General features: G+C 42.2%; 1 protein-coding gene across 1 annotated transcript in view; it reads left to right on the top strand.

Moving 5' to 3' along the window:
• The window catches only part of MAN1A1 (mannosidase alpha class 1A member 1), a 357303-nt gene that overhangs the window by 213214 nt on the left and 119763 nt on the right, over positions 1-24326 (top strand). The window contains exon 5 of the mRNA XM_082252272.1: positions 8093-8187. Coding sequence (XP_082108398.1) covers positions 8093-8187 — 95 coding nt within the window. The remainder of the gene's footprint in view (positions 1-8092; positions 8188-24326) is intronic.

Below are 24326 nucleotides of genomic sequence, written 5' to 3'. Positions count from 1 at the left end.
AGGGAACCGTACCCAAGTTTACCGTACCGTGTGGGAAGGGGTGTAAGGAACCTCACGGGTATCAATCAAACTGGAGAAACACGGGCTAGAGTCAATCAGAATGAGGGAGTAGGTTGAACAGGTAACCAGTCAACTGCAGTGAAAAGGGCAAGGCAGAACCAAACTTAGACGCTGTAGGTGAAGAAGCATACTTTTAAAGTGCTGAACTTAAGACTAACCATACATTAACTACAGGCAAGTCTTCTAGGTGTATGTTTTAAATGACAGCAGTTGATTCACCACCAGTATAGCTAGTAAGTTGATTTAACTGCTTTATAAATATGACCCAAATTGTAAAAAAAAAAAAAAAAAAAAAATTTATAGAAAAATGAATCTTTAAGTGCAGCTTGTTGCTAAACCTCTTAGCAACATGTGCTCACTCCAGCTCTTTATTAATCGTTTTTTTAGGAATTCAGAATCCAAAACTATAAAACTTAATTTTGGATAAGTCATGTTAACAGCTGGAATTTACTAGGCTTAAATAAGCTTTGCATTTTTTTGTGACCCTGTACTGTCACCCTTTCAGTTAATGACAGAATAAAGAAGTGCTTCAAAAGTAAGGCTTGCCTTGACTAATCTAATACATTTTCAGAGCATTTGTACTCTAGTACTAGTAGTTAACAGGGAGGAATGGTTGTGCAAAGAATCGCATTCCACAGTAATCTTTGTATTATAGGCAACAGTCATCAAGAAGTGGCCTGATCACTGAAAAAAGTTTCATGGTGGAATACGTTGTGATTTCAACTGTTAAGGCTACAGAAGGCTTGCATGTTATTAAGTTGCTTTCGTATTGGTGAATTATTTGAGAGTGGAATTTAATGCTAATGTATTGCTCAAATTTTCCAATATGTTGGGAAATACTAGTATGCAATAATAAAGCCACCTATCGCTTGAAAGTCTTCATCATACATCTACATGGCCAATTTGTAAGTGTGTGTGAGACTACTGTTAAAGTGTTACTAAACCCAGAACCCTGCATTCACTATATCTGATCTACAGTACACAGAACATGGAAATCCATATATGTTAGGAACTATAAACTGCAAAATACCTTTTCTCATCCAGCAGTCTTGTGACTTATATCAGTGTCCAGCCAAGCACTGGTTAAAGCTTGTAAGAGGAGTTTTCATTTTCCTCTGACTGTCCAATGAGGCCGCGTAACTCCTGACTCTGTCTGGACAGTGCTGATTGGCCCTGTACTGATCACATGCACCCTCCAAAAAAATTTAAAAATTCTCTAGCAATACACAACAAACTGAGCATGTGCAGGATGCCCCCAAGGCTTTGTACAGCCGTTTCCAAAAGTTTTGAGAATTACACAAATATTATTTTTTTACAAAGTCTGCTGCCGCAGTTTTTATTTTGCTAATTTGCATGTACTCCAGAAAGTTATGAAGAGTGATCAGATGAATTGCCATTAATTGAAAAGTCTCTCTATGCCAGGAAAATTAACTTAATCCCATAAAAAAACATTTACACTGCATTTGTGAAGAAGGCTTCAGGGCGCCCAAGAAAGCACCAGAACCGTCTTCTACAGTTGATTCAGCTGTGGGATCGGGGCACCACCAGTGCAGAGCTTCCTCAGGAAGTACATGCACAGCGAGGCAAAGACATTTGGAGGATGGCCTGATGTCAAGTATGGCAGCAGTGGAGCCACTTCTCTCCAGGAAAAACATCAGGGGCAGACTGATATTCTGCAAAAGGTACAGGGATTGGACTGCTGAGGACTGGGGTAAAGTAATTTTTTCTAATAGATCCCCTTTCCAGTTGTTTGGGGCATCCGGAAAAAACCTTGTCTGGAGAAGAAAAGGTGAGCGCTACCATCAGTCTTTGTTATGCCAACAGTAAAGCACCCTAAGGCCATTCATCTGTGGGGTTGCTTCTCAGCCAAGGGAGTGTTTACTCACAATTTTTCCTAAGAACACATCCATGAATAAATAATGGTACAAAAACATTCTCCGAGAGCAACTTCTCCCAACCATCCAGGAACAGTTTAGTGACAAACCATGCCTTTTCCAGCATGATGGAGCATCTTGCCATAAGGCAAAAGTGATCACTAAGTGGCTTGGGGAACAAAACATCGAAAGTTTGGGACCGTGGCCAGGAAACTCCTCTGCAGGTAGCCGAGAAATGAGGCATCAGACAGAAATGACACTTGGTACTCTGGATTGAGACAAGTAAACACTTGTATGCTTTTAGTTTCATGTGTGAGGTTTACAACTACTTTAAATAAAAATCTAAACAATGTACTTTTGTATTTTTTTAATGGTTCTGGCAGCATGTAAACACGATTAAATTGCAGATGGGAGCTTAAGTTCTCATCACCCCAGTTGATACCTGCCTTTATGTGTCTGCCACAGTGGTTAAGAAGCAATTTGCTGAGTGTGTCATGACATCAAGTCACTAAATAGCTTTAGAATTAAAAGATAGTCAAATTTATGAGGCTAGGAATGAGCCTTCTGCGTGCACTGTTTTTAGTGATGAGCGTCTAATTGCGGTTTCTTTTTTGCAGCACCTATTTTTCTCTCTACAGCAGCCTACAGCAAGTCAGGGCGCCCAAGGAGTCTGTGTCATAGGATAGTTTATATGCAAAGTGTTACCTGCTCTGTTCATACCTCAGCACACATTAATATAATGACTGTTTGCTGCTGTGGCTTTTCTATACACAGTACTAAATGTAATAGGAAAATTGGGAACCAGATGCTTGAAGCTTAGCAGAGGGTACGTGATAAAAAGATCCTTGTGATTACCAGCAGCGGATTCATGGATTGCTCATTGAAGAGGCAGCTGCTGTCTACTTTGATACAGACTAAATACTGATGACCTTTTCTCTGTATTGTTTGTACGAGCAGGAATATTTCCACTGTTGTTTTTTTTTTTTTTTGTTTTTTTCTTTTGTCCATTCTTTCTATTGAAATTTTTTTTTTTTTTTTTTTAGTCATTTATAAGAAAGAAAATAAAGAAGATTTTCCATTACAATATTCACAAAATCTGAACCACTTGGTTCAAAATACCAACACATAATTATTACAAGTGTGTTCATGAATGCATAGGTTATTAACTCTGAAAATTATTCTTAAAGATCTCAAACTTAATATGAACCAACTCATGCTATCTATCAAAATTCTCCAATGCCTCTAGAGTTTTATTTTTTTTTTCCTTTAAGAAACATAAAAAAGAAAAGAAAAATAGAAAACAGAGAAAAAAAAGGTATAAAAGAGCCAAAATGATTTTTTTTTTTACTATAGGACTCATAGGGTACAGTACAAATAATGGAGTATGATAAAGCTGTAGTTTTTTTTTTTTTTTACAGTGCTTATGAAATACATTTGTCCATCAGCAGACCCAGTTGTCCTCCCAAACCTGCTAACTTTAAGTAGCCACTCAATGAATGAAGATTACAGCAGTAAGTGGCTTAGTTAGCTTTGAACAGTGCATGACCTTTCCATAGGCTTTCCCTCGCAGTCAGAAGCTGGCAGAGCAGACACACCTATAGAGACGTGTTAAGGGGAGTTGATCAAAACTGGAGCAGCTGTGTATGGTAACCGGTCAATGTCTGTCCTTCATTCTTAAAGCTTCACTTCAGCCCCGAAAGGTTTCTCTCTTCATGACCAGGCCTTTTTTTTTTTACAATACGGCACTGCGTTACTTTAACTGACAATTGCACAGGTTGTGCGACGCTGTATCCAAATAAAAAAATTTTGCCCACAAATAGAGCTTTCTTTTTGTGGTATTTGATCACCTCTGCGGTTTTGTTTACGTATAAACGGAGACCATTTTGAAAAAAAACCAAAACAATATTTTTAAAATTTCTGCTATAAAACATATCCAATAGAAAAAAAATGTAAAACAAATTTCTTCATTAATTTAGGCCAATATGTATTCTGCTACATCTTTTTGGTATAAAAAAAATCCCAATAAGCGTATATTGATTGGTTTGCACAAAAGTTGTCACGTCTACAAACTATGGGATATTTTTATGGCTTTTTTTTTTTTTTTTTTTTTTTTACTAGTAATGGCAGCGATCAGCAACTTTTAGTGGGGACTGCAACATTGTGGCGGACAAATTGGACACCTAACTGACGCAGTGATCGGTGCTTAAAAATATGCACGGTTACTGTACTAATGCCACTGGCAGGGAAGGGGTTAACATTGGCGATCAAAAGGGTTAACTGTGTAGATGTTCCTCTGACTGGATGAAGACAGATCAGTTTTCGTGTTTAGCATAAGCACAAGATCTATATCTTCTCCCCTGTCAGAACGACAATCTGCCTTGTTTACATGGGTAGATCGTTGCCCTGCTCCTCTGGGGAACCATTGCGGGTGGCTGGGGGACATTGGGTCCACCAGACCCGCTGATTGGCATACTGTGTCTAATCGGCGCCCAATGTCCATTGCTTTAAAATGACGCACCGGTACACCGTTTCAGGCAATATCACCGAACTGCCGCAATAAGTGCTGTAAGCAGTCGGCAAGTGGTTAACTGGAAAAGCTGAAGATAGAAGCTGATTGCTGGTAATGCACAGATTCTCCAGAGGGGCCAATTTCCCTGTTTTTCAAGGGTTCTTAACCATTGGGAGAAGCCAACAGCCAATCACTAGAGTGAGCAACAGTTATAAAATAAGCTTCTATGGAGGCAAAGTGGTGTGGAGGGGCCAATAATTTCCTGCTGTTATTTCTGGTAATTTGTGTACCTGGAAATGTCATCTCTAGTGACATGACATTATAATAATCTTTAAAACCTTGTACTATGTCTTTAAAACTGGGAGCCCCTTGATAACAGTCCAATATATTACAGTACAGAAAAAATGCACAGTTTTTGAGGCATGGACCTCTGGTAATAAGGCAGGACTATGCTTTTATAAAATGTTATCTTGTTCTGTACAGCCAGAAACCTCTAACAACAAACATACACATAGTTTTGTCTTTTATCCTATTTTCTTTTTTTTTTTTTTCAGAACTCCATCATTAGCATGATGCTTATAAAGACAAATAGTTTTTTGTTACATTTTTCATTTTGACAACTCTGGTGAACCATAATGCTGAAACTTCGATTTAATTCTGGCTAGCTATGGTGGGCTACTTCTGGCCCAGAACACATGCTTTGATGATTAAACTGTGCAGAATTGCTTTTTTTAGCTTGTGTGGGCTTAACTCCCACCTAACATCATTCTGTTCTTAAAAAAGAAAAATGCATTCATAATTACCTTATACCACAACACCAGCACAGGTAAAATAATCCCCGTTTGGGGCCATCATAAACACAAAGTAAATGTGTATTGTATGATGTTTGTTACTAATTTTATTTCATGCCAGTAGTTCATAAACCATTGGTTTTTGGCTAGCCCCCCTCAGAGATACCACTGTTTTCAATATTGTGTAGATTTCTGACTTTGGACCTTGTACATCATGGTGCTCAATCTCATGCTAGATGCTAAAAGTGGCACTTTAGTATACCCTTAAAATGAACTTCTCTTGTTTGCTCCCTTTTGGTCGATCATACCATTGAATGTATTTTGTTATATCTGACAAGTGATACCTGGTAATCCTTTGAGAAATTCCAAGCTGCTTTGTGTACTTTAATTGTTTTTATCTCGAGCAGTATTTTCCACACAGTATTTTCCAAGTTCCTTTCTTATACTTAAAAAGTGTAGAGCTGAGAAGCAAGGAGATGAGGAGGGGGGTGGGGGTTATTCAGTAGTTTAGCAAGAGGCAACTAGAAATGGTGGAAATTATTGCTTATAATTTCAGTCTGAAAATGCTCCCAGCTGGGAATTGAGAGTAGAAACATAGAACATAGAAACATAGAATGTGTCGGCAGATAAGAACCATTTGTCCCATCTAGTCTGCCCAATATATCTGAATCCTATGAATAGTCCCTGGCCCTATCTTGTATGAAGGATAGCCTTATGCCTATCCCATGCATGCTTAAACTCCTTCACTGTATTTGCAGCTACCACTTCTGCAGGAAGGTTATTCCATGCATCCACTACTCTCTCAGTAAAGTAATACTTCCTCATATTACTTTTAAACCTTTGCCCCTCTAATTTAAAACTGTGTCCTCTTGTGGTAGTTTTCTTCTTTTAAATATGCTCTCCTCCTTTACCGAGTTGATTCCCTTTATGTATTTAAAAGTTTCTATCATATCCCCTCTGTCTCTTCTTTCTTCCAAGCTATACATGTTAAGGTCCTTTAACCTTTCCTGGTAAGTTTTTTCCTGCAATCCATGTACTAGTTTAGTAGCTCTTCTCTGAACTCTCTCTAGAGTATCTATATCCTTCTGGAGATATGGCCTCCAGTACTGCGCACAATACTCCAAGTGAGGTCTCACCAGTGTTCTGTACAGCGGCATAAGCACTTCTCTCTTTCTACTGCTTATACCTCTCCCTATACATCCAAGCATTCTGCTGGCATTTCGTGCTGCTCTATTACATTGTCTTCCCACCTTTAAGTCTTCTGAAATAATTACTCCTAAATCCCTTTCCTCAGATACTGAGGTCAGGACTGTGTCAAATATTCTATATTCTGCCCTTGGGTTTTTACGCCCCAGGTGCATTATCTTGCACTTATCCACATTAAATTTCAGTTGCCAGAGTTCTGACCATTCTTCTAGTTTTCCTAAATCCTTTTCCATTTGGCGTTTCCCTCCAGGAACATCAACCCTGTTGCATATCTTTGTGTCATCAGCAAAAAGACAAACCTTACCATCGAGGCCTTTTGCAATATCACTTATGAAGATATTAAACAAAATTGGTCCCAGTACAGATCCCTGAGGTACCCCACTGGTAACATGACCTTGTTCTGAATGTTCTCCATTGACTACAACCCTTTGTTGTCTGTCACTCAGCCACTGCCTAATCCACTCAACAATATGGGAGTCCATGCTCAATGACTGCAGTTTATTGATAAGTCTTCTATGTGGGACAGTGTCAAAAGCCTTACTAAAATCTAGATATGCAATGTCTACTGCACCTCCACCGTCTATTATTTTAGTCACCCAGTCAAAAAAATCGATAAGATTTGTTTGAAATGATCTCCCTGAAGTAAACCCATGTTGTTTTCCATGGGTTTACTTCAGGGAACCATGGAGTAGCGGGAATGGCGTAGTTGTGCGTACATGTAGTTCAAATGAACACCACTAAAATAACCAAATAAAAGGAAGAGAAAAGCAAAAAAAAAAAGGGGGAAGGATATAAGCTCACCACATCACAGTATGCATTACAAATAGGCAAACACTAAATTTACAGAACAAGGGAGAAATAATCCCATAGCAAGTCAGCTGTAGGTTTTTGCCTTCTGTGTTTATTAGGGAGATTTTCCTGAGCCCCTAATCTGTATACTCCACATCAACCAAGAGGGATATTTTTTCCAATTATGAGGGAAATCCCCCCTCCTAGACAGTTGCCACAAACAAGTGTCCCCATTGAAAGATTCCCCCCTCTATTGCTGTTCTGATGGCACCCAAGACTTTTGTATTTATTCTCTTTCATTCCCATAATGAGAGGGGATACCAACAGCAATACTGTCAGGGCTTCCAACTCCTCGCAACTCTGTCCAAATTGATATGCTTTAAACATTGTTGTGAGCACAAATTTAAAAACCATTTTTTTTAAAGGTTTACAATCTCACTAATTCCTAGAATAGTACGTATCTATCCCTAAGCTGAGAAAGATAAAGTGAAACTACACTGCACCCTGAGCAAGGCAAACCAAAAACACAATTTCATTTTTAATATTCAAAGCAAACTCCCCCCTTCAACCCATGTCTCCATGCATTTACTTCCTGGAATCCAAATCCTTTTTTTTTTTTTTTTTTTTTCTACTTTGCTTCTTCGAGGTGTTTTCACGTTTTGTCATGGCGATAGTAGTAATCGGTACAGGAGTAGTAGGGTAATTTTTTCTACCAGGGATACAGATACCAGTAAAAACATTTTATCACTCTTCTATTTCAAAGTTCCAAAATGTGCCTTATAGCTTCCCTTTTAAGTATTATTGGTGTCATTTTTTTCTAAACTGGCATTGCATTTGTTGACTTTTTTTTTTTTTTTTTTTAGATCTTCAGAAAAAAAGCAGTAGAACTGGGAGAGAAGCTGTTACCCGCTTTCAATACTCCAACAGGAATTCCTTGGGCACTGTTAAATATCAAAAGGTAAATTGTATATTTAGATTTATGTACCTCTCTAGCTGGTATTTTTTTATATTCTTACTTTCTTTTCATGAGAATGTTGCTATCTGATATTAAGTACAGCCAGAAATGAATAGTGAGATATTTGTTACTTTAAGGTAGGTGGCAAAGCTTTCATACTACAGGGAGATATTGCAGTGAGCCTTAATCTGCCAATCAAAAATTCCTTGTTATAAGGTGTTAATTGTATATTATGCCCTTTATCATTTTATAGATATTATTGTGAAAATTTAGCAGCCCAATGTTAAATCTGTTAGTATATTCATGTTTTAAAATGCTTGTTTCTTGCATAGTTGTGTATATGGTGATATACAGTATACTCACAATGAAAGTCTATGGGCCAATGCAGCATATGTCAGTTGCACAAATAAATGCATTAAAATCAGGAATTTGGACAATTGCAATTTTAACTGAGCCAATAAATGATTTAAATTTTCATGTTCAAACAATTGGTTAGTCCAGAGAAATTATTAGAATGTGCAAATCCCCTTGGTGTCCAAAGCTTCCCTGTTAATCCTGTAATGTGGTGGATGGCACCACTGCTAATAGAAACGTTTGGGTTTGAATGGGGTTTGGACAAGCCAGAGCTATGCTGTTTTTGACTATGGACGCAGGCAGCACAGCTCAGGATTGAGCCCTCCAATGTGACACCATAGAAAGGCTTCCCTAGAAGAGGACGAAGGCTACTCTGCAATTCAATCGCACATAAAATGTAAGTATATTGTGGTATTTTTAAAACTTGCACACTCCCCCCCCCCCCCCCTTTTCCATTTTTTTGGTGCCCGTACTTGACCTTGCGATTTGCTTGCACTGTACCACAAGCTACAGCAGGGCTTGAGAATCACAGGTGCCAGGTCATCATGGCGACTAGAAATTGCGTCCTGGCATCTGGGCATTTGTCAGCCCCAATAGCATAGCTTGTGGGGGGGTGAGGGGGGGGGGGGGCAGGTGCAATGGGAGTTACAGAACACGTGTCACGGAACAGACGCCAGTCTGTGCTTCACGTGTGCATAAGGCCTGGGATAGGATGGGAAGGGGCTGTGCTGTGAGGGTGGGGTAATAGAGTAGAGGGTGGGGGGGGACTGAGGAGCTGGTTAGGGGAGATTTGTGGCCATAGGGAAATGGGAAGGGTGGGACAGGGGTGGAATGGAGCCCATGGTAGAAAGCGTACCCTATGCAGCTCCCAGTGACACCATGACAGTGTAGACTCAAGCCGCCAGGCTCCTGAAGCTACTTCTGAGGCTCCTACATGATCACTGGGTCCCATTCAAGGGCGAACTGTCTGGAGAGACTCTCGGCCCCGCAGGAACCGGCAGCGCTAAAAAGGCCTTAGCAATGGCCCCGAGCCGGGCACTCCCTCGCCGGGAACCCCCCAGGTACTTCAGGCCCCCTCCCGAGCACAGTCTCCAACTGTGGCTCAGAGTCAGATCTAGACAGCCCGGAGATGGTGCTGCCGGATATCAGTGTCCAATGCACATCAGTGCAGACCCATCAGTTGAGCCTCATCAGGGCCTATCAAGGAAAAAGAAAAATTACATATTTGTAAAATTTTATAACCAAAATTAAGAAAATGTTTTTGTGGTTATATTTTTTCGCTCTTTTTTCAGGTTTTTAGAAAAAAAATTAAACCCAGTGGTAATAAAATACCACCAAAAGAAAGCTCTATTTGTGTGAAAAAATAAATAAATATAAATATATATATATATATATATATATATATATATATATATATATATATATATTAATTTTATGAGTACAGTGCTGCATGACCACACAATTGTCTCAGTGTGACAGCGCTGAAAGCTGAAAAATGGCCTAGTCAGGAAGGGGGTGAAAGTAAACAGTAGGCAAGTGATTAAAAAAAGAAAAACTGTCTCCTAACTTTTTTTTTTTTTAGCGGACTCCTAGATTCAAGGCTAATTTGTCAACCCCTGAGCTACAGAATGCTGCAGAAAGATTTTTTTTTTTTAGGAAAGTCCACATAATGGTATCCCTGATGAATGAGGGGCGGCATAAGGTCCTACAAAATGTTTCACCTGCTAGCCATGCAAGTTAAGCATTCAGGGGGCTCCAAGTGGTTGTCTTTGCCTTTTGTAAATGCAGAAGTCATACATGTACACTTTGGCCCTCTCACAAAGTATATAGAGCTTCACCCCGTATTGAGTTATTGGCATTGTACTGCTAGGGTTACAGATGACATTGGTCCATAATTGAACTGAAAAAATCTTCAGTGGGAAAGCAACCAAAATAACTGACTTGATGGAAAAATTTTAGTTACAACTTATGGTACCTAATTTTTGTGGCTTATATAACACCACACTACTTTTGCTTGGCTTTTTAGTAGGATGTACTGCACGGTTGGTGCTCGGCACTTCACCAGAATGCGCAACCGCGTCTGTCTGCAAAAATTGGGTTAAAGCAAGCGGTGAGGAGGTGTAGTAATGCTTCCTCTCCACTTGCCAGTAGCCTCTGAAACGTGATCTGAGCGTGAATCAGGCTTCAGAAGAAAGGACATTTTAGATGCTTGGCTAAGTCGAAAAATGAGACATCCAACCCTCCTTCTCACCTACAGTACCTCTAACCAATTCTTCTTAGTCTCTCCCTCTGTCTCATCTCCTTGTGAAGCCGGATATACTTGCCCAAGTCCCTCATCCAGGTGTTATATTGGATTTAGGTCAGGTGAGCGTTGGAGCAATTCAATGGTATAAATTTCTTCACCCTCCAGAAGCTGGCTACATACTCTCGCTACATGAGACAGGGCATTGTCGTGCACCGGGAGGAACCCAGGATCCACTGCACCAGCATAGGGTGTGACAGTGGATCCAAGGATTTAAGCCCGATACCTAATGGCATTGTCTAGCCTGTAGAGGTCTGTGCCTCCCTCCATGGAAATGGCTCCTCAGACCATCACTGACCCACCACAAACTGGTCATGCTGAACGATGTTACAGGCAGCATAACCATCTCAATGGCTTCTCTAGACCCTTTCACATCTGTTATGTGCTTAGGGTGAACCTGCTCTCATCTGTAAAAAGCACAGAGCGCCAGTGGCAAACCTGTTAATTCTGGTGTTCAGTGGCAAATGCTAATCGAGCTCCACAGTGCCAGGCAGTGCACGTCGGGCCCTCCCTCATGAAATCTGTTTCTGATTGTTTGGTCAGAGATATTTACACCAGTGGGCTGCTGGAGGTAATTTTGTAGGACTCTGACACTGTTCCTCGTGTTCTCCTTGCACAAAGAGCAGATACCGGTCCTGCTAATGGGATAAGGGCATTCCATGACCCTTTTCAGCTCTCCTAGAGTAACTGCCTGTCTCCTGGAGTCTCCTCCATGCTCTTGCAAACCTTCTGGCAATGGCACGTATTGATGTGCTATACTGGAGGAGTTGGACTGCCTGTGCAGCTACTATAGGGTCCAGGTATTGGCTCATGCTACCAGTAGTGACACTGACCCTAGCCAAATGCAAAACTAGTGAAAAAACTGTCAGAAAAGATGAATAGGGAAAGTGTCAGTAGCCTCCACCTGTAAAACCATTCCTGTTTTGGAGTTTGTCTAATTGTTGCCCATCTAGTGCACCTGTTTATTTCATTAATGCCAAAACATCTAAATCTGAGTTACAACCCCATCTACTACTTAACTGACCAGATCAATATCCCAGGAGTTTATTGACTTGATGCTAAACTCTGAATAAAAAGTGTTCCTTAAATTTTTTTTGAGCAGTGAATATTAAAATGTCTAAATGAATTGTCTCTTGACTCTCTGCATTTGCAGTCGTTGTCTCAGTGTCATGTTGCTATATTTGGATAATGATAATCTGTAAGTCCTCAATAAAAATAATGTATGCCCTTCAGAATTTCATTAGGTGCCCTTGCTGTAGATGGCATGTAAAATAGAAATTTGCCCTGCTAAGTGCCAAATTATTATGGAGGATGGCTGAATGCTTTTGTGACTTTGCCAAGCAATATCCCAACACAAAGCATCCCATGGATCTGGCATTTATACCAGAAGGATACAACATGAGTGGCGCTTTTATGTTTTATTTTACTATTTTTGCAGTGACTAATCGTTTCCATATAATGTTCCTTTAACAAAGTACCACCTTATCCAATGAATCAGATTGTAGCCTTTGGACATTCAACTTATAATTTTCTGAAAACTAGCTGCAACATTTCATTTTTAACCACTTAGGATGTTAACAAAAGGGCATTGGCAAATTAGCTAGCAGTAATATAAGCAAAGCTATTAAAGGAGCTTGTTTTCAGATTTTTTCTCTTTACTTTGGTCCATTATACTGCATTTCTAATTCCATTTGTCCTCAAAACCCTTAAAAGATCAATTATTAGAAGTCTTGTAAAAAAGTCATTTCCTAACAACATTTCTTCGTTTCTGTAAATTTAGCATTTCCATATGCCTGAAGGTCAGTCAGGTATTTTGTGTCATTTCAAACGATGGGTTTCTAGTGTGAATACTACATTACTAAAATGGAATGCTTGTAATTACCGATTAAAAGTATCATAAATCATCTTTTCTAATCAACTCCAAGTAATTGAGTCCGATTTCAATAATACCAAATGCTTGAATTGTCCATAGTGTCTTTGGGAATTTGTTAAAGATTTTCGAGTTATAAGCTTGTTGACTGAACTTTTATTTCAGTGTCAAAAGCATGTGAGAACTGTAACTGAAATAACTACGTAATCAGCGCATACTTTCAGCAAGAACCACCTGTGAAAATCTAGATCCAGAGATCTAGACAGTGAAGCTGTATACAAATATATGGTCTTTTCCTGTAAATACCCCAATTTGGCCCTGCTGCCTCTTACCTTTTTGAGCCTCTCTATTGACTGCTGAGGCAATGCATAACTTTATAGAACCAATATGGGGACCCAGGAGGATGGAGAGGGTAAAGAAGCCAAACCTAACTTTTACAGTTTAGCTTTACGTATTCATTTAGCTTTCCAGATTGGTGGATCTACTGATTTTTTTTTTTTTTTTTTTAATATATTCATAAAGGTTTTAGGAAATAAAATAAAAAAAAGCACAGTGCAGTAATGAGTACATGTATGATGACTAGGTACGTTTTTATAGTACCACATGTGTAGAATATACACATGGTAGAATACATATAATATATATAATACCTAGAATAGTTAGAATACAGCACAACACTTTCGTCAAAGTGACAGTAATAAGTTGTCTCACATGGAACGCAGAGCGAAAATTAGTAGAGGGGGTTTGATGACTCTTGTCAAAAGAAAGTTGTGAGTTGTGTAAAATGGACTACAACAATTAACTTCTCTTATTTTCTCACTTTTGCTCTGTTAAATATACAGTCAAAAGCATTTTGTTGCATCTCTAAAAGAGGAAGTAAACTGCTGCTTTTTTTTTTTTTCTGACCTGACCTGTAAAGACATAATGTGCTAGTATGCATCACATAGTGACTTTTACAAGAGCGGGAGCCAATGGCACCGTGCTGCTGTCTCAGACAATGAGGAGGGGAGTCCCGGGCAACGGAGACACTCAAACATTTCTGGGTTGAGATGGGGCTCTAGTAAGTATTAGGGGGGCTGCAGCACTCAGAAGGCTTTTTATCCTAATGCATAGAATGCATTGAGACAAAAAAACCTTCTGCCTTCACAATCACTTTAACCACTAGCCATCCGGGCCAATTCGGACACTTTGCTCCTATGTCCACTTTCTTTTGGCAAGAAAATTACTTAGAACCCAGGGGTTACACATCCACTCTCCGCTATAGGCACTCAGTTTTTTTTTTTTTTTTTTCTGCCTAGTCAGGAGTAAGGACCTAGTTCCATTTTAAATGGAATTTTTTCCTATCTTTGTTACTTTGTTCCTGTGAGAATCTACTATCCACTGCCGAACTGGGCAACAGACTGTATAATCTAGATCCAGAGGGTCGTCGCACCCCCCCCCCCCCCCCCCCGTGTCTGGCCAGCAAGCGCGCGCGCTGGCCTCAGCTCCGCGCTAGGTCGGCCGTGACACAGCCCCACTGGACAGGGGCTGATCTGCGAGTTAAACATCTCACGAGGCCGTATACAACCTGGCCTTGGACTGAGTCACAGCGTTCCTCCTGGCCGACAGCCCTCCCTATTCCCTTGGAGCTGTGGTCTGTCAGGAACAGTGCCCACCTTGTTCCTGGTATGGTAAGTAGCTGTCTTTCTCAACCCCTAGAGCAGGGGTGGGGAACCTGCGGGCAGCATGCGGGCCCGCACAATCGTTGCGTCCGTCCCGCTTCCTGATTGGCTGAAAAGGCGAACACATGCCATTGGTCGAGGAGGAGGCGGGAGGACTCGAGGAGAAGCCGCCACTGCAGGTAAGAGCACTGGCTTTGGGCATTGAAAGGGGGCACGCAGTGGTCAGTCTGCATTGAAAGGGGGCACGCAGTGGTCAGTCTGCATTGAAAGGGGGCACTCTGTAGTCAGTGTGCATTGAAAGGGGGCACGCTGTGGTCAGACTGCATTGAAAGGGGGCACGCTGTGGTCAGACTGAATTGAAAGGGGGCACGCTGTGGTCAGAGTGCATTGAAAGGGGGCACGCTGTGGTCAGTCTGCATTGAAAGGGGGCACGCTATGCCTTAATTACTGAAGGCCCCTTTCACACTTTTGTGACCTCAAAGTCACGCAATTTTTTACAGCGTTTTTTGCCACAAAGCAATGCCTATTACATTTATGCATACATTTTGTATGGCCCCCGAATGATGTTACAAAAATCCAAATGGCCCTTGGCAGAAAAAAGGTTCCCCACCCCTGCCCTAGAGGATTTTGGGGAGGACCTGGGCCCCTCCCTGGGACAGTGGGACCCCTGGGTTCCCCTCCCCCCCAGCCCCTCTATAATTTCGGTGGTCACTGTGGGTCTTCCGTGAACCCCCCTCCCTGTTTTTTTTTTTTTTTTTTTTGCGAAGTCAAGTAGGTGGTCCAATCGTGGGCCCTTGATCAGCATCCCCTTGTGGGATCGCAGTCGGCAGTCTTCCCCTGCTTATCTTTTTCTGGGCAAGCTTAGTATATAGCGCCCTCCCCTGCTTCATCTGTCATCAGATCTGTTATTTATATGTGGAAATCCCGCGCAATGGAAAATTTAAGCTGGAGTTGCTGCCTACCCAGAATACTTTGCACTGTAGTGGGAATTCAAATGTATATAATCGGTGTGTATGGGTGGTGGCACTACTCTGAATGTGGAGTCTATCTCTATGGTGAGCTATACAAATACTTGGTATACGCATATACAGAAACAATATCCTTATACAAATGGATAAATAAGAAAGTGCTGGTGACCAACCGGTGTTGAGTGAATGTCCGTGATACATAGTCACATATAAAAGCAATATATTATAAAACAATTAATAAACCAATATTGGTGACAACTGTGTGGTGAAATGAACCTACCATAGGTTCATAAAGGTGACTCAGTGCTTATCAAATGCAGAATATAAAAAATATATATTGTAAATGATAAAATATATAGAGTGCACTCGTGCAATAAGTGGAAATAGTATATCAACAAAACTCCTAATTAGTCCCAATGAAGTGCACTGTAATAAAGTGCTCAGTGCAGAGGAAGTTCCTCTAGTATGCAATCCTGCTAATCCCAATGTGATGCACCTATAGAAAGGTGCTCTGTGTAAAATAAATATCTCTGGTGTGCAGTCCAGTTAATGGTGTTTCTTTTTGGTGCCACAAAGGTGAAAACCAAGGGATGTGTAAGGTGCCGGTGCTGTGCTGGGCTGTACTGTACTGTTTCCTTGCTGTGCTCAGTGCGGTAATATATATTGTGACATACTACACTATGGCCTGTCTACCTTCTCTATTTGGGGCATGATCTGAGGGAACCTCAGGGACACCAGAACAGGCTTCTTGTGCATTTGGAGGCACGCGCATACACATCCACCAGTACACATAGGCCATCAAACAGAACCTATGCCCAGGGGACATAGTCGTTGGCGGAATCCTCCTTGCCGATAAACGTTCTGGAGCTCAGGGCGATCAAACTCTGCCTGCTCCATTGGGCGACACTGTTGCGCGGTCACCCGGTTCGGATTCAAACCGACAATGCCACGGTTGTGGCTTACATCAATCACCAAAGGAGCACCAGTAGTGCCCGGGCAGCCAAGGTAGTGGCCGAGATTCTGGCTTGGGCTGAGGCGCATGTTCCAGCTATTTCTGCTGTTCACATTCCTGGAGTGGAGAACTGGCAGGCAGACCATCTGAGTCGTCAGTTTTTGGATCAGGGGGAATGGTCCCTGCATCCGGAGGTGTTTCGGCTCCTGTGTGCCCGGTGGGGGACTCCGGACGTGGATCTGTTCACGTCTCGTCTCAACAAGAAGGTGGTAAGGTTCATGGCCAGAGCTTGAGATCCTCTGGCAGATGCCACAGAAGTGTTGGTGGTGCCTTGGCACCGGTATCAGCTGATTTATGCCTTTCCCCCGATTGAAGTGTTGTCCAGGTTCCTCCGCAGGTTGGCGTTGGAATAGGTACAGGTGATTCTGGTGGCCCCAGACTGGCCCCGTGGGTCTTGGTACGCAGACCTCGTCAAGATGGTCGTCGATCCTCCCTGGCAGCTTCCTCTGAGAGAAGATCTGCTGTCTCAAGGGCCGATCTTGCATCCTGCTTTACAGTCTCTGGCTTTAACGGCATGGCGGTTGAAGGCCAGATGTTGAGAGACAGAGGTCTCTCTGATGCTGTTATTCCTACCTTGCTGAGGGCTCGGAAGGCTACCTCCCAGAAAAATTTATCATCGTACCTAGAAAGGGTACATCGCCTGGTGAGTCACAAAGGGTTGCATCCTCGCTCCTCCTTAGTGGCGAGGGTCCTGGCTTTCTTGCAGAAAGGCGTGGAACAGCGTTTGGCATTGTGCAGGAATAAAGGTCAGGTGTCGGCCTTGGACATCTTCTTCCAACGTCCCTTGGCGACTAATTCCTTGATTAAACCTTTATTCAAGGCATACATAATCTGGCTCCCCACGGAAGGCCCCTTTGCCTCCGTGGCATTTGAATTTGGTTTTGTCCCTTTTGAAAATATCAGAGAAATACCTCTGCCTGTGTTGTCCCAGAAGGTTGCTTTTCTGGTGGCTATCACCTCTGCTCACAGAGTGTCTGAATTGGCAGCTCTATCCTGCCGTTCGCCTTATCTGGTTGTTCATAGGGATAAGGTGGTTCTGCAACCCAACCAGTCTTTTCTCCCTAAGGTGGTGTCTGCCTTCCACCTCAATGAGGATATTGTTTTGCCTTTGCTTTGTGCGAAGCCTAAGCATCCCAAGGAATTAGCTTTGCATTCGTTGGATGTGGTTCGGGCGGTCAGGGTTTACCGGTCAGCCACTGAAGGACGTCTGATTCCTTGTTTGTCATTCCTGAGGGATCTAGAAAGGGTTCAGCTGTGTCCGCTGCAACCATTGACTTGTTCAGGCCTATTCACTCAAGGGTCAAGTGCCTCCTTTCCCTATGAGGGCACATTCTACTAGAGCCGTGAGTGCCTCCTTGGGCTTTTTGCCATCGGGCTTCTGTGGCTCGGGTGTGTAAAGCAGCGACCTGGTCATCTGTGCACACTTTTACAAAATTCTATAAGATTGACGTGATGACATCCTCTGATGGCTCCTTTGGCCGCAGGGTTTTGAGCGCTGCGGTTTGTTGAAGAGACATGTTTTCTCTTCCTGGGGTGTTTTTTTGTTCTGGTGTAGCTCCTCTTTGTAGAGATTTGGTTTGCCCTGTTGGCCACTTTTTATTCTGGTTATGTTGGCACGTTACCATTTTGTTGGTTGCGTCTTTTCCCACCCCTCACACCTGCACTGCTTTGGGACGTCCCAATAGTGAAGAATACTTGGAAGGGCTGCGTCTGTCAGAGGACGTAAGAAAATAGAATTTTTGTAATCACTTACCGTAAAATTATTTTCTCTTGAGTCCTCTGACAGATGCAGCCCCCGCCCCTCTGTCTTGGGTTTGGTTGTCTTCCTGTACTGCTTGCTACGAAACTGAATAGTAGCTCTGAGTGTCTGAGGGTAATGTCTAGAGCAGGGGTATCAAACTGGCGGCCCTCCAGGTGTTGCAGAACTACAAGTCCCATCAAGCCTCTGCCTGTGGGAGTCATACTTATACTTATAACTGCAAAGCATTATGGGACTTGGTACTTGCCCCTAAGGTGTGTCTTAGCAAAAGCCTTTAATGACTTTTTCACTACCCAGCCTGCTCCTGCAGATGGCGCCATTACCCAATAGTGAAGAATACTTGGAAGGGCTGCGTCTGTCAGAGGACTCAATTTTTTTTACGGTAAGTTCTTCTAAAAATTCTATTTTTATATAGATCATTTTTTTTATTAGCTAGCCTTTTTCTCCGGGTTTTTTTCCTGTGAGATCTACAAGCGACGGGCTGTATAATCTAGATCTAGTGGTAGCTCCTAGCTGGCCAGTGAGCGCATGCAGGCCTTATCTCCGCGCTGGGTCGACCACGGCATAGTCCTACTGGACGGGACTGGCCTCGCGAGTTAAACGTCTAGCACTTCAGGCTGCGGTTCAGCTGTTCCTTTCCAGCACATGGTCCTCCCTTTGAACCTGCATGCAAGTTCTGGAACTGATGGTGTCGTCTTTCGAGGGGGTCTCTTTCGCTCAATCCCTCTCGAGGATGCCCCATGAGGCAATCCCTCTCAAATGAAACTGGATTCCAAACTCTCTGAACATTCGGATCCAGCTGAGCCAGGTGACCAGGGAGTCTTTGATCTGGTGGCTTCGGTCCCTGATGCCCAAGCAGGAAAACCTTCCCCCCTTATACTGGGAAATTTTACCACGGATGTAAGCCTGTCCAGGTTGGGAGGAGTCCTCGGCAGGTTCTCTGCTCATGGAGTTTGGTCCCTGGAGAATCCAGGTTACCGATCATTGTCCTGGAGCTAAGAGCGCTCCAGCTTTGCCTAGTTCACTGGACCGGGCACCTGCAGCTGTCCAGGGCGCATTTAATGGACAATGCCACGACTGGGGCTTATGTCATTCACCAAGGGGGCACCGAGGGTGTCCTTGCGACCTTGGAAGTGACAGGCATTCTTCGTTGGGCAGAGCCCCTTGCTCCAGCTCTCTCCTCTGTTCACATTCCAGGTTTGGGTAATTGGCAGGTGGATTACCTCAGTCGACAGGCCTTGGATGCAGGGGAATGGTCCCTACATCCGGAGGTGTTCCAGCAGTTGTGCCTTCGTTGAGGCACTCCAGACGTGGATCTGTTGGCGTCGCATCTACAGGATAGTGCAGAGGTTTGTGGCCCGCTTCCGGGACCCTCTGACAGATGCACTGGTGGCGCCATGGGTTCTGTCGTACTTCGTCCGGATCCGTCCTTTTCGAAGGTGGTTTTCTAGTGTTCACTTGAATGAGGACATTGTGTTACCATCTTTGTGTCCGAAGCCCAAACATCCTAAGGAATGTGCACTGCATACTCTGGATATAGTTCGGGCAATCAAGGTGTACTTGGTGACTGCAGAGTCTTTTTTTTTTTGTAGGTCAGATTCGCTCTTAGTCCTCACAGATGGCCCGAGAAAAGGGCTGCCTGCGTCTGCTGCAACAATATCCAGATGCCTCTGACAGATGGTGCTGCAGGCTTATTCCATTAAGGGTCAGGTTCTAGGTGCTGCCTGGGCTTTTCGCCATCAAGCATCTGTGCTGCAGGATTACAGGCGGCGACCTGGTCGTCTGTTCACATCTTTTCCACATTTTATAAGGTGGATGTGATGGCATCTGCGGATGCTTCCTGTGGCCGCAATGTTTTGCAGGCTGCTGTTTAGGGGGCCCCTTGGCCTTCCTTGAGGGTTTTCCTGTTTGGTTTTCCGGTGGACATCATCTTGTTGTTTGGATGAGTCCTGAGTTGCCTGATTAGCTGATTAGCAATTAGCTGCAAGTACACCATTCAAGTACACCATTTTAAGTACAGTGAAGAGATATTGCAGGAGATAGTCAGGAGGTAGGCTGGAAGGTGGAAAACGAAAAAAAAAAGGTAAGATTTGTTTGACTCAAATTTACTAATTTTTTTTTTTTTTCTCCTCTTTAAAATGGCAGACTTGGTTCAGTGCAGGAATTGTTGTGCATTTATTTCATGTTCCACTCTTTGGAGATTCGGATGCTGTCAGATCTGTAGACAATTCTCCTTACTGCAGCAGGAAATTGCATTTTTGAAATCCGAGATATTTAAATTATCTGTTAAACTCCAGCTGGGACTGCTGCAATGCCACTGCCACAGAGGACCCCCAGAAATGGCAGATGGGTTACTGTAGGTTCTGGAAGACTTAGAGTGGTGGATAGAAAAGTCCCACAGTCGGTGGTTCTCCAAAATTCATTTGCAGCACTCTCAGAATGTAAGGACAACATGGATATGGACTCAAGCACAGAGGGTGAGAAACCATCGACTCCTATGTCTAATGTATGCAAGACTGCAGCCAAGGACAAAAAAGATAAAGTGAAGTCTTAAAGGAAGCAGCTGTTGCTGGGTGATTCAATCATAAGAAGTGTGGAGCTTAAAGAAAATGGTTCTGTGAGATGTCTCCCTGGTGCTACTGCTAGGCGAGATAGAAGACGTATTATTAATATTGTTAAGCAAGCAAAGCAGGAAGGGGATGTGGATGTTCTTGTCCATCTAGGGACAAATGACCTGGCTTGCAATGAAGTGTCAGAGGTGAAAAAATCTTTTATCACACTTGGAAATGACATACAGGATTTTGCATCCACCATTTCATTTTCTGAAGTTCTGCCTGTGCATAATGTTCAGAATGATAGGCAGAGGCGCATAAAGGAGTTCAACATATGGCTTAGTAAATGGTGTCAAGAGCAAGGATTTGGCTTTGTTTCTCATGATAGCTCTACTTGGAATAGAAAGGAACTGTACAAAAAAGATGGTTTGCATCTTTCTCTCAAAGGAACAAATGTACTTAGTGAACAACTCCAAGAATTTGCGAAAGAGTATTTAAACTAGGAAGGGGGGGCAAAAGAGTGAAAATACTAGAGTCCAATTGCCCCCCGAAACAATGCCAGAACAGGTCAGAAGCACAGAGGTTAAGAAATGATAAGCTCAGAGTCCTGTCTACAAATGCTCGCAGTTTAGGTAAAAAAATCAATGAACTTGGGTCAATAATGGCATCTGAGAATGTAGATTTAGTGGCTGTTACGGAGACATGGTTTAATGAAAGAAATGACTGGGACATAACCATACCAGGGTACTCTTTATACAGAAGAGACAGAGAAGGCAAGAAAGGAGGAGGAGTGGCCCTGTATGTGAAAGATAGCATTAAATCTAACCTAATACAAGTTGGTGAGGCCAACATAGTCAGTTTGGGTTACGTTGCAGTTTGCTAATCATGCAGTAACTCGTGTAGGTGTGATATATAGACCACCTGGTCAAGTTAAAGAACTAGATGATCTACTAGTTGAAGAAATAGCTAAAATGACAATGAAAGGAGAAGTTATCATTATGGGAGATTTCAATCTTCCAGATATAAACTGGAAAACCAAAAAGGCAAGTTATACCAGGAGTACAGATATTCTAAATTCCCTACTGGGGTTGTCTCTGCAACAAGTGGTTGAGGAGCCAACCCGGAGGGAGGCCATTTTGGATTTGGTATTCACAAATGGGGATTCGGTATATGATGTCATTGTAGGCGAAACCTTGGGATCTAGTGATCACCAGTCAGTGTGGTTTAATATGAGAACTGTGAAAGAGTCACACCACACAAAAACAAAAGTTTTAGATTTTAGAAAAACAGACTTTTCAAAAATGAAATTAGTCATAAATGAGTCCTTATCAGACTGGAACGGATTACATGGAGTCCAGGAGAAATGGGACTACTTAAAAGGTGCATTATTGAAGGCAACAGAAAATTGCATTAGACTTGTCAGTAAAAGCAAAAAAAGGAAGAGACCACTGTGGTACTCAGTAGAAGTGGCCCAAATCATTAAAAATAAAAAGCTAGCATTTTGTAATTATAAAAAAACCCAGAGCAATGAAGATAAGGAAATCTACAAGATTAGGCAGAAAGAGGCCAAGCAAGTTATAAGAACTTCTAAAGCGCAGGCATAAGAAAAACTAGCTCAGTCTATGAAAAAGGGGGATAAGACATTCTTCAGATATATAAATGAAAAAAGGAAATTAAAACAAGGAATAACTAAATTAAAAACAAAGGACGGAAGGTATGTAGAAGAGAATAAAGGGCTAGCCGACTGCCTTAATGAATACTTCTGTTCAGTTTTTACAGAAGAAAAAGGAGAAGGACCTCCACTTGAAAGGATGACTAATGAATCATTTGATGCATGTGTCTTTACAGAGGAAGACGTTCTAAGATTGCTGTCTAAAGTGAAGACAAATAAGTCACAGGGTCCTGATGAGATACACCCAAGATTATTAAAAGAGCTTAGTGGTGAGCTGGCAAAACCATTAACAGATCTATTTAACCAATCATTAGTAACAGGAGTTGTCCCGGAAGATTGGAAATTGGCAAATGTCGTGCCCATTCACAAGAAAGGTAGTAGGGAGGAATCGAGCAACTATAGACCAGTGAGTCTGACATCAATAGTAGGCAAATTAATGGAAACCCTATTAAAGGATAGGATTGTGGAACATCTTAAATCCCATGGATTGCAAGATGAAAAACAACATGGGTTTACTTCAGGGAGATCATGTCAAACAAATCTTATAGATTTTTTTGACTGGGTGACTAAAATAATAGACGGTGGAGGTGCAGTAGACATTGCATATCTAGATTTTAGTAAGGCTTTTGACACTGTCCCACATAGAAGACTTATCAATAAACTGCAGTCATTGAGCATGGACTCCCATATTGTTGAGTGGATTAGGCAGTGGCTGAGTGACAGACAACAGAGGGTTGTAGTCAATGGAGAACATTCAGAACAAGGTCCTGTTACCAGTGGGGTACCTCAGGGATCTGTACTGGGACCAATTTTGTTTAATATCTTCATAAGTGATATTGCAAAAGGCCTCGATGGTAAGGTTTGTCTTTTTGCTGATGACACAAAGATATGTAACAGGGTTGATGTTCCTGGAGGGAAACGCCAAATGGAAAAGGATTTAGGAAAACTAGAAGAATGGTCAGAACTCTGGCAACTGAAATTTAATGTGGATAAGTGCAAGATAATGCACCTGGGGCGTAAATCCCAAGGGCAGAATATAGAATATTTGACACAGTCCTGACCTCAGTATCTGAGGAAAGGGATTTAGGAGTAATTATTTCAGAAGACTTAAAGGTGGGAAGACAATGTAATGGAGCAGCACAAAATGCCAGCAGAATGCTTGGATGTATAGGGAGAGGTATAAGCAGTAGAAAGAGAGAAGTGCTTATGCCGCTGTACAGAACACTGGTGAGACCTCACTTGGAGTATTGTGCGCAGTACTGGAGGCCATATCTCCAGAAGGATATAGATACTCTAGAGAGAGTTCAGAGAAGAGCTACTAAACTAGTACATGGATTGCAGGAAAAAAACTTACCAGGAAAGGATAAAGGACCTTAACATGTATAGCTTGGAAGAAAGAAGAGACAGAGGGGATATGATAGAAACTTTTAAATACATAAAGGGAATCAACTCGGTAAAGGAGGAGAGCATATTTAAAAGAAGAAAAACTACCACAAGAGGACACAGTTTTAAATTAGAGGGGCAAAGGTTTAAAAGTAATATGAGGAAGTATTACTTTACTGAGAGAGTAGTGGATGCATGGAATAACCTTCCTGCAGAAGTGGTAGCTGCAAATACAGTGAAGGAGTTTAAGCATGCATGGGATAGGCATAAGGCTATCCTTCATATAAGATAGGGCCAGGGACTATTCATAGGATTCAGATATATTAGGCAGACTAGATGGGCCAAATGGTTCTTATCTGCCGACACATTCTATGTTTCTATGTTTGGCTAGGTTTAGCCTTGGGGATTGTTTTTATTCTGCTGTTCCCACCCCTCATTTGGGTACTGATTTGGGACATCCCTACTGATATGCATCAGAGGACTGTGTCCGTCAATGAACGATAGGGAGAACTGGATATTTGACTTACCATAAAATAGTTTTCTCTTAAGTTCATTAACGGACGCAGCACCCGCTCCTCTATTTGGAGTTGGGTTGGTGTTACTTCTCTG

This window comes from Pelophylax lessonae (genome assembly GCF_965119305.1).
Source record: "Pelophylax lessonae genome assembly, chromosome: 3".
Classification (NCBI taxonomy): Eukaryota; Metazoa; Chordata; class Amphibia; order Anura; family Ranidae; genus Pelophylax; species Pelophylax lessonae.
The sequence above is the reverse complement of the archived record's forward strand: the minus strand, read 5'-3'. Positions and strand labels throughout refer to the sequence as shown.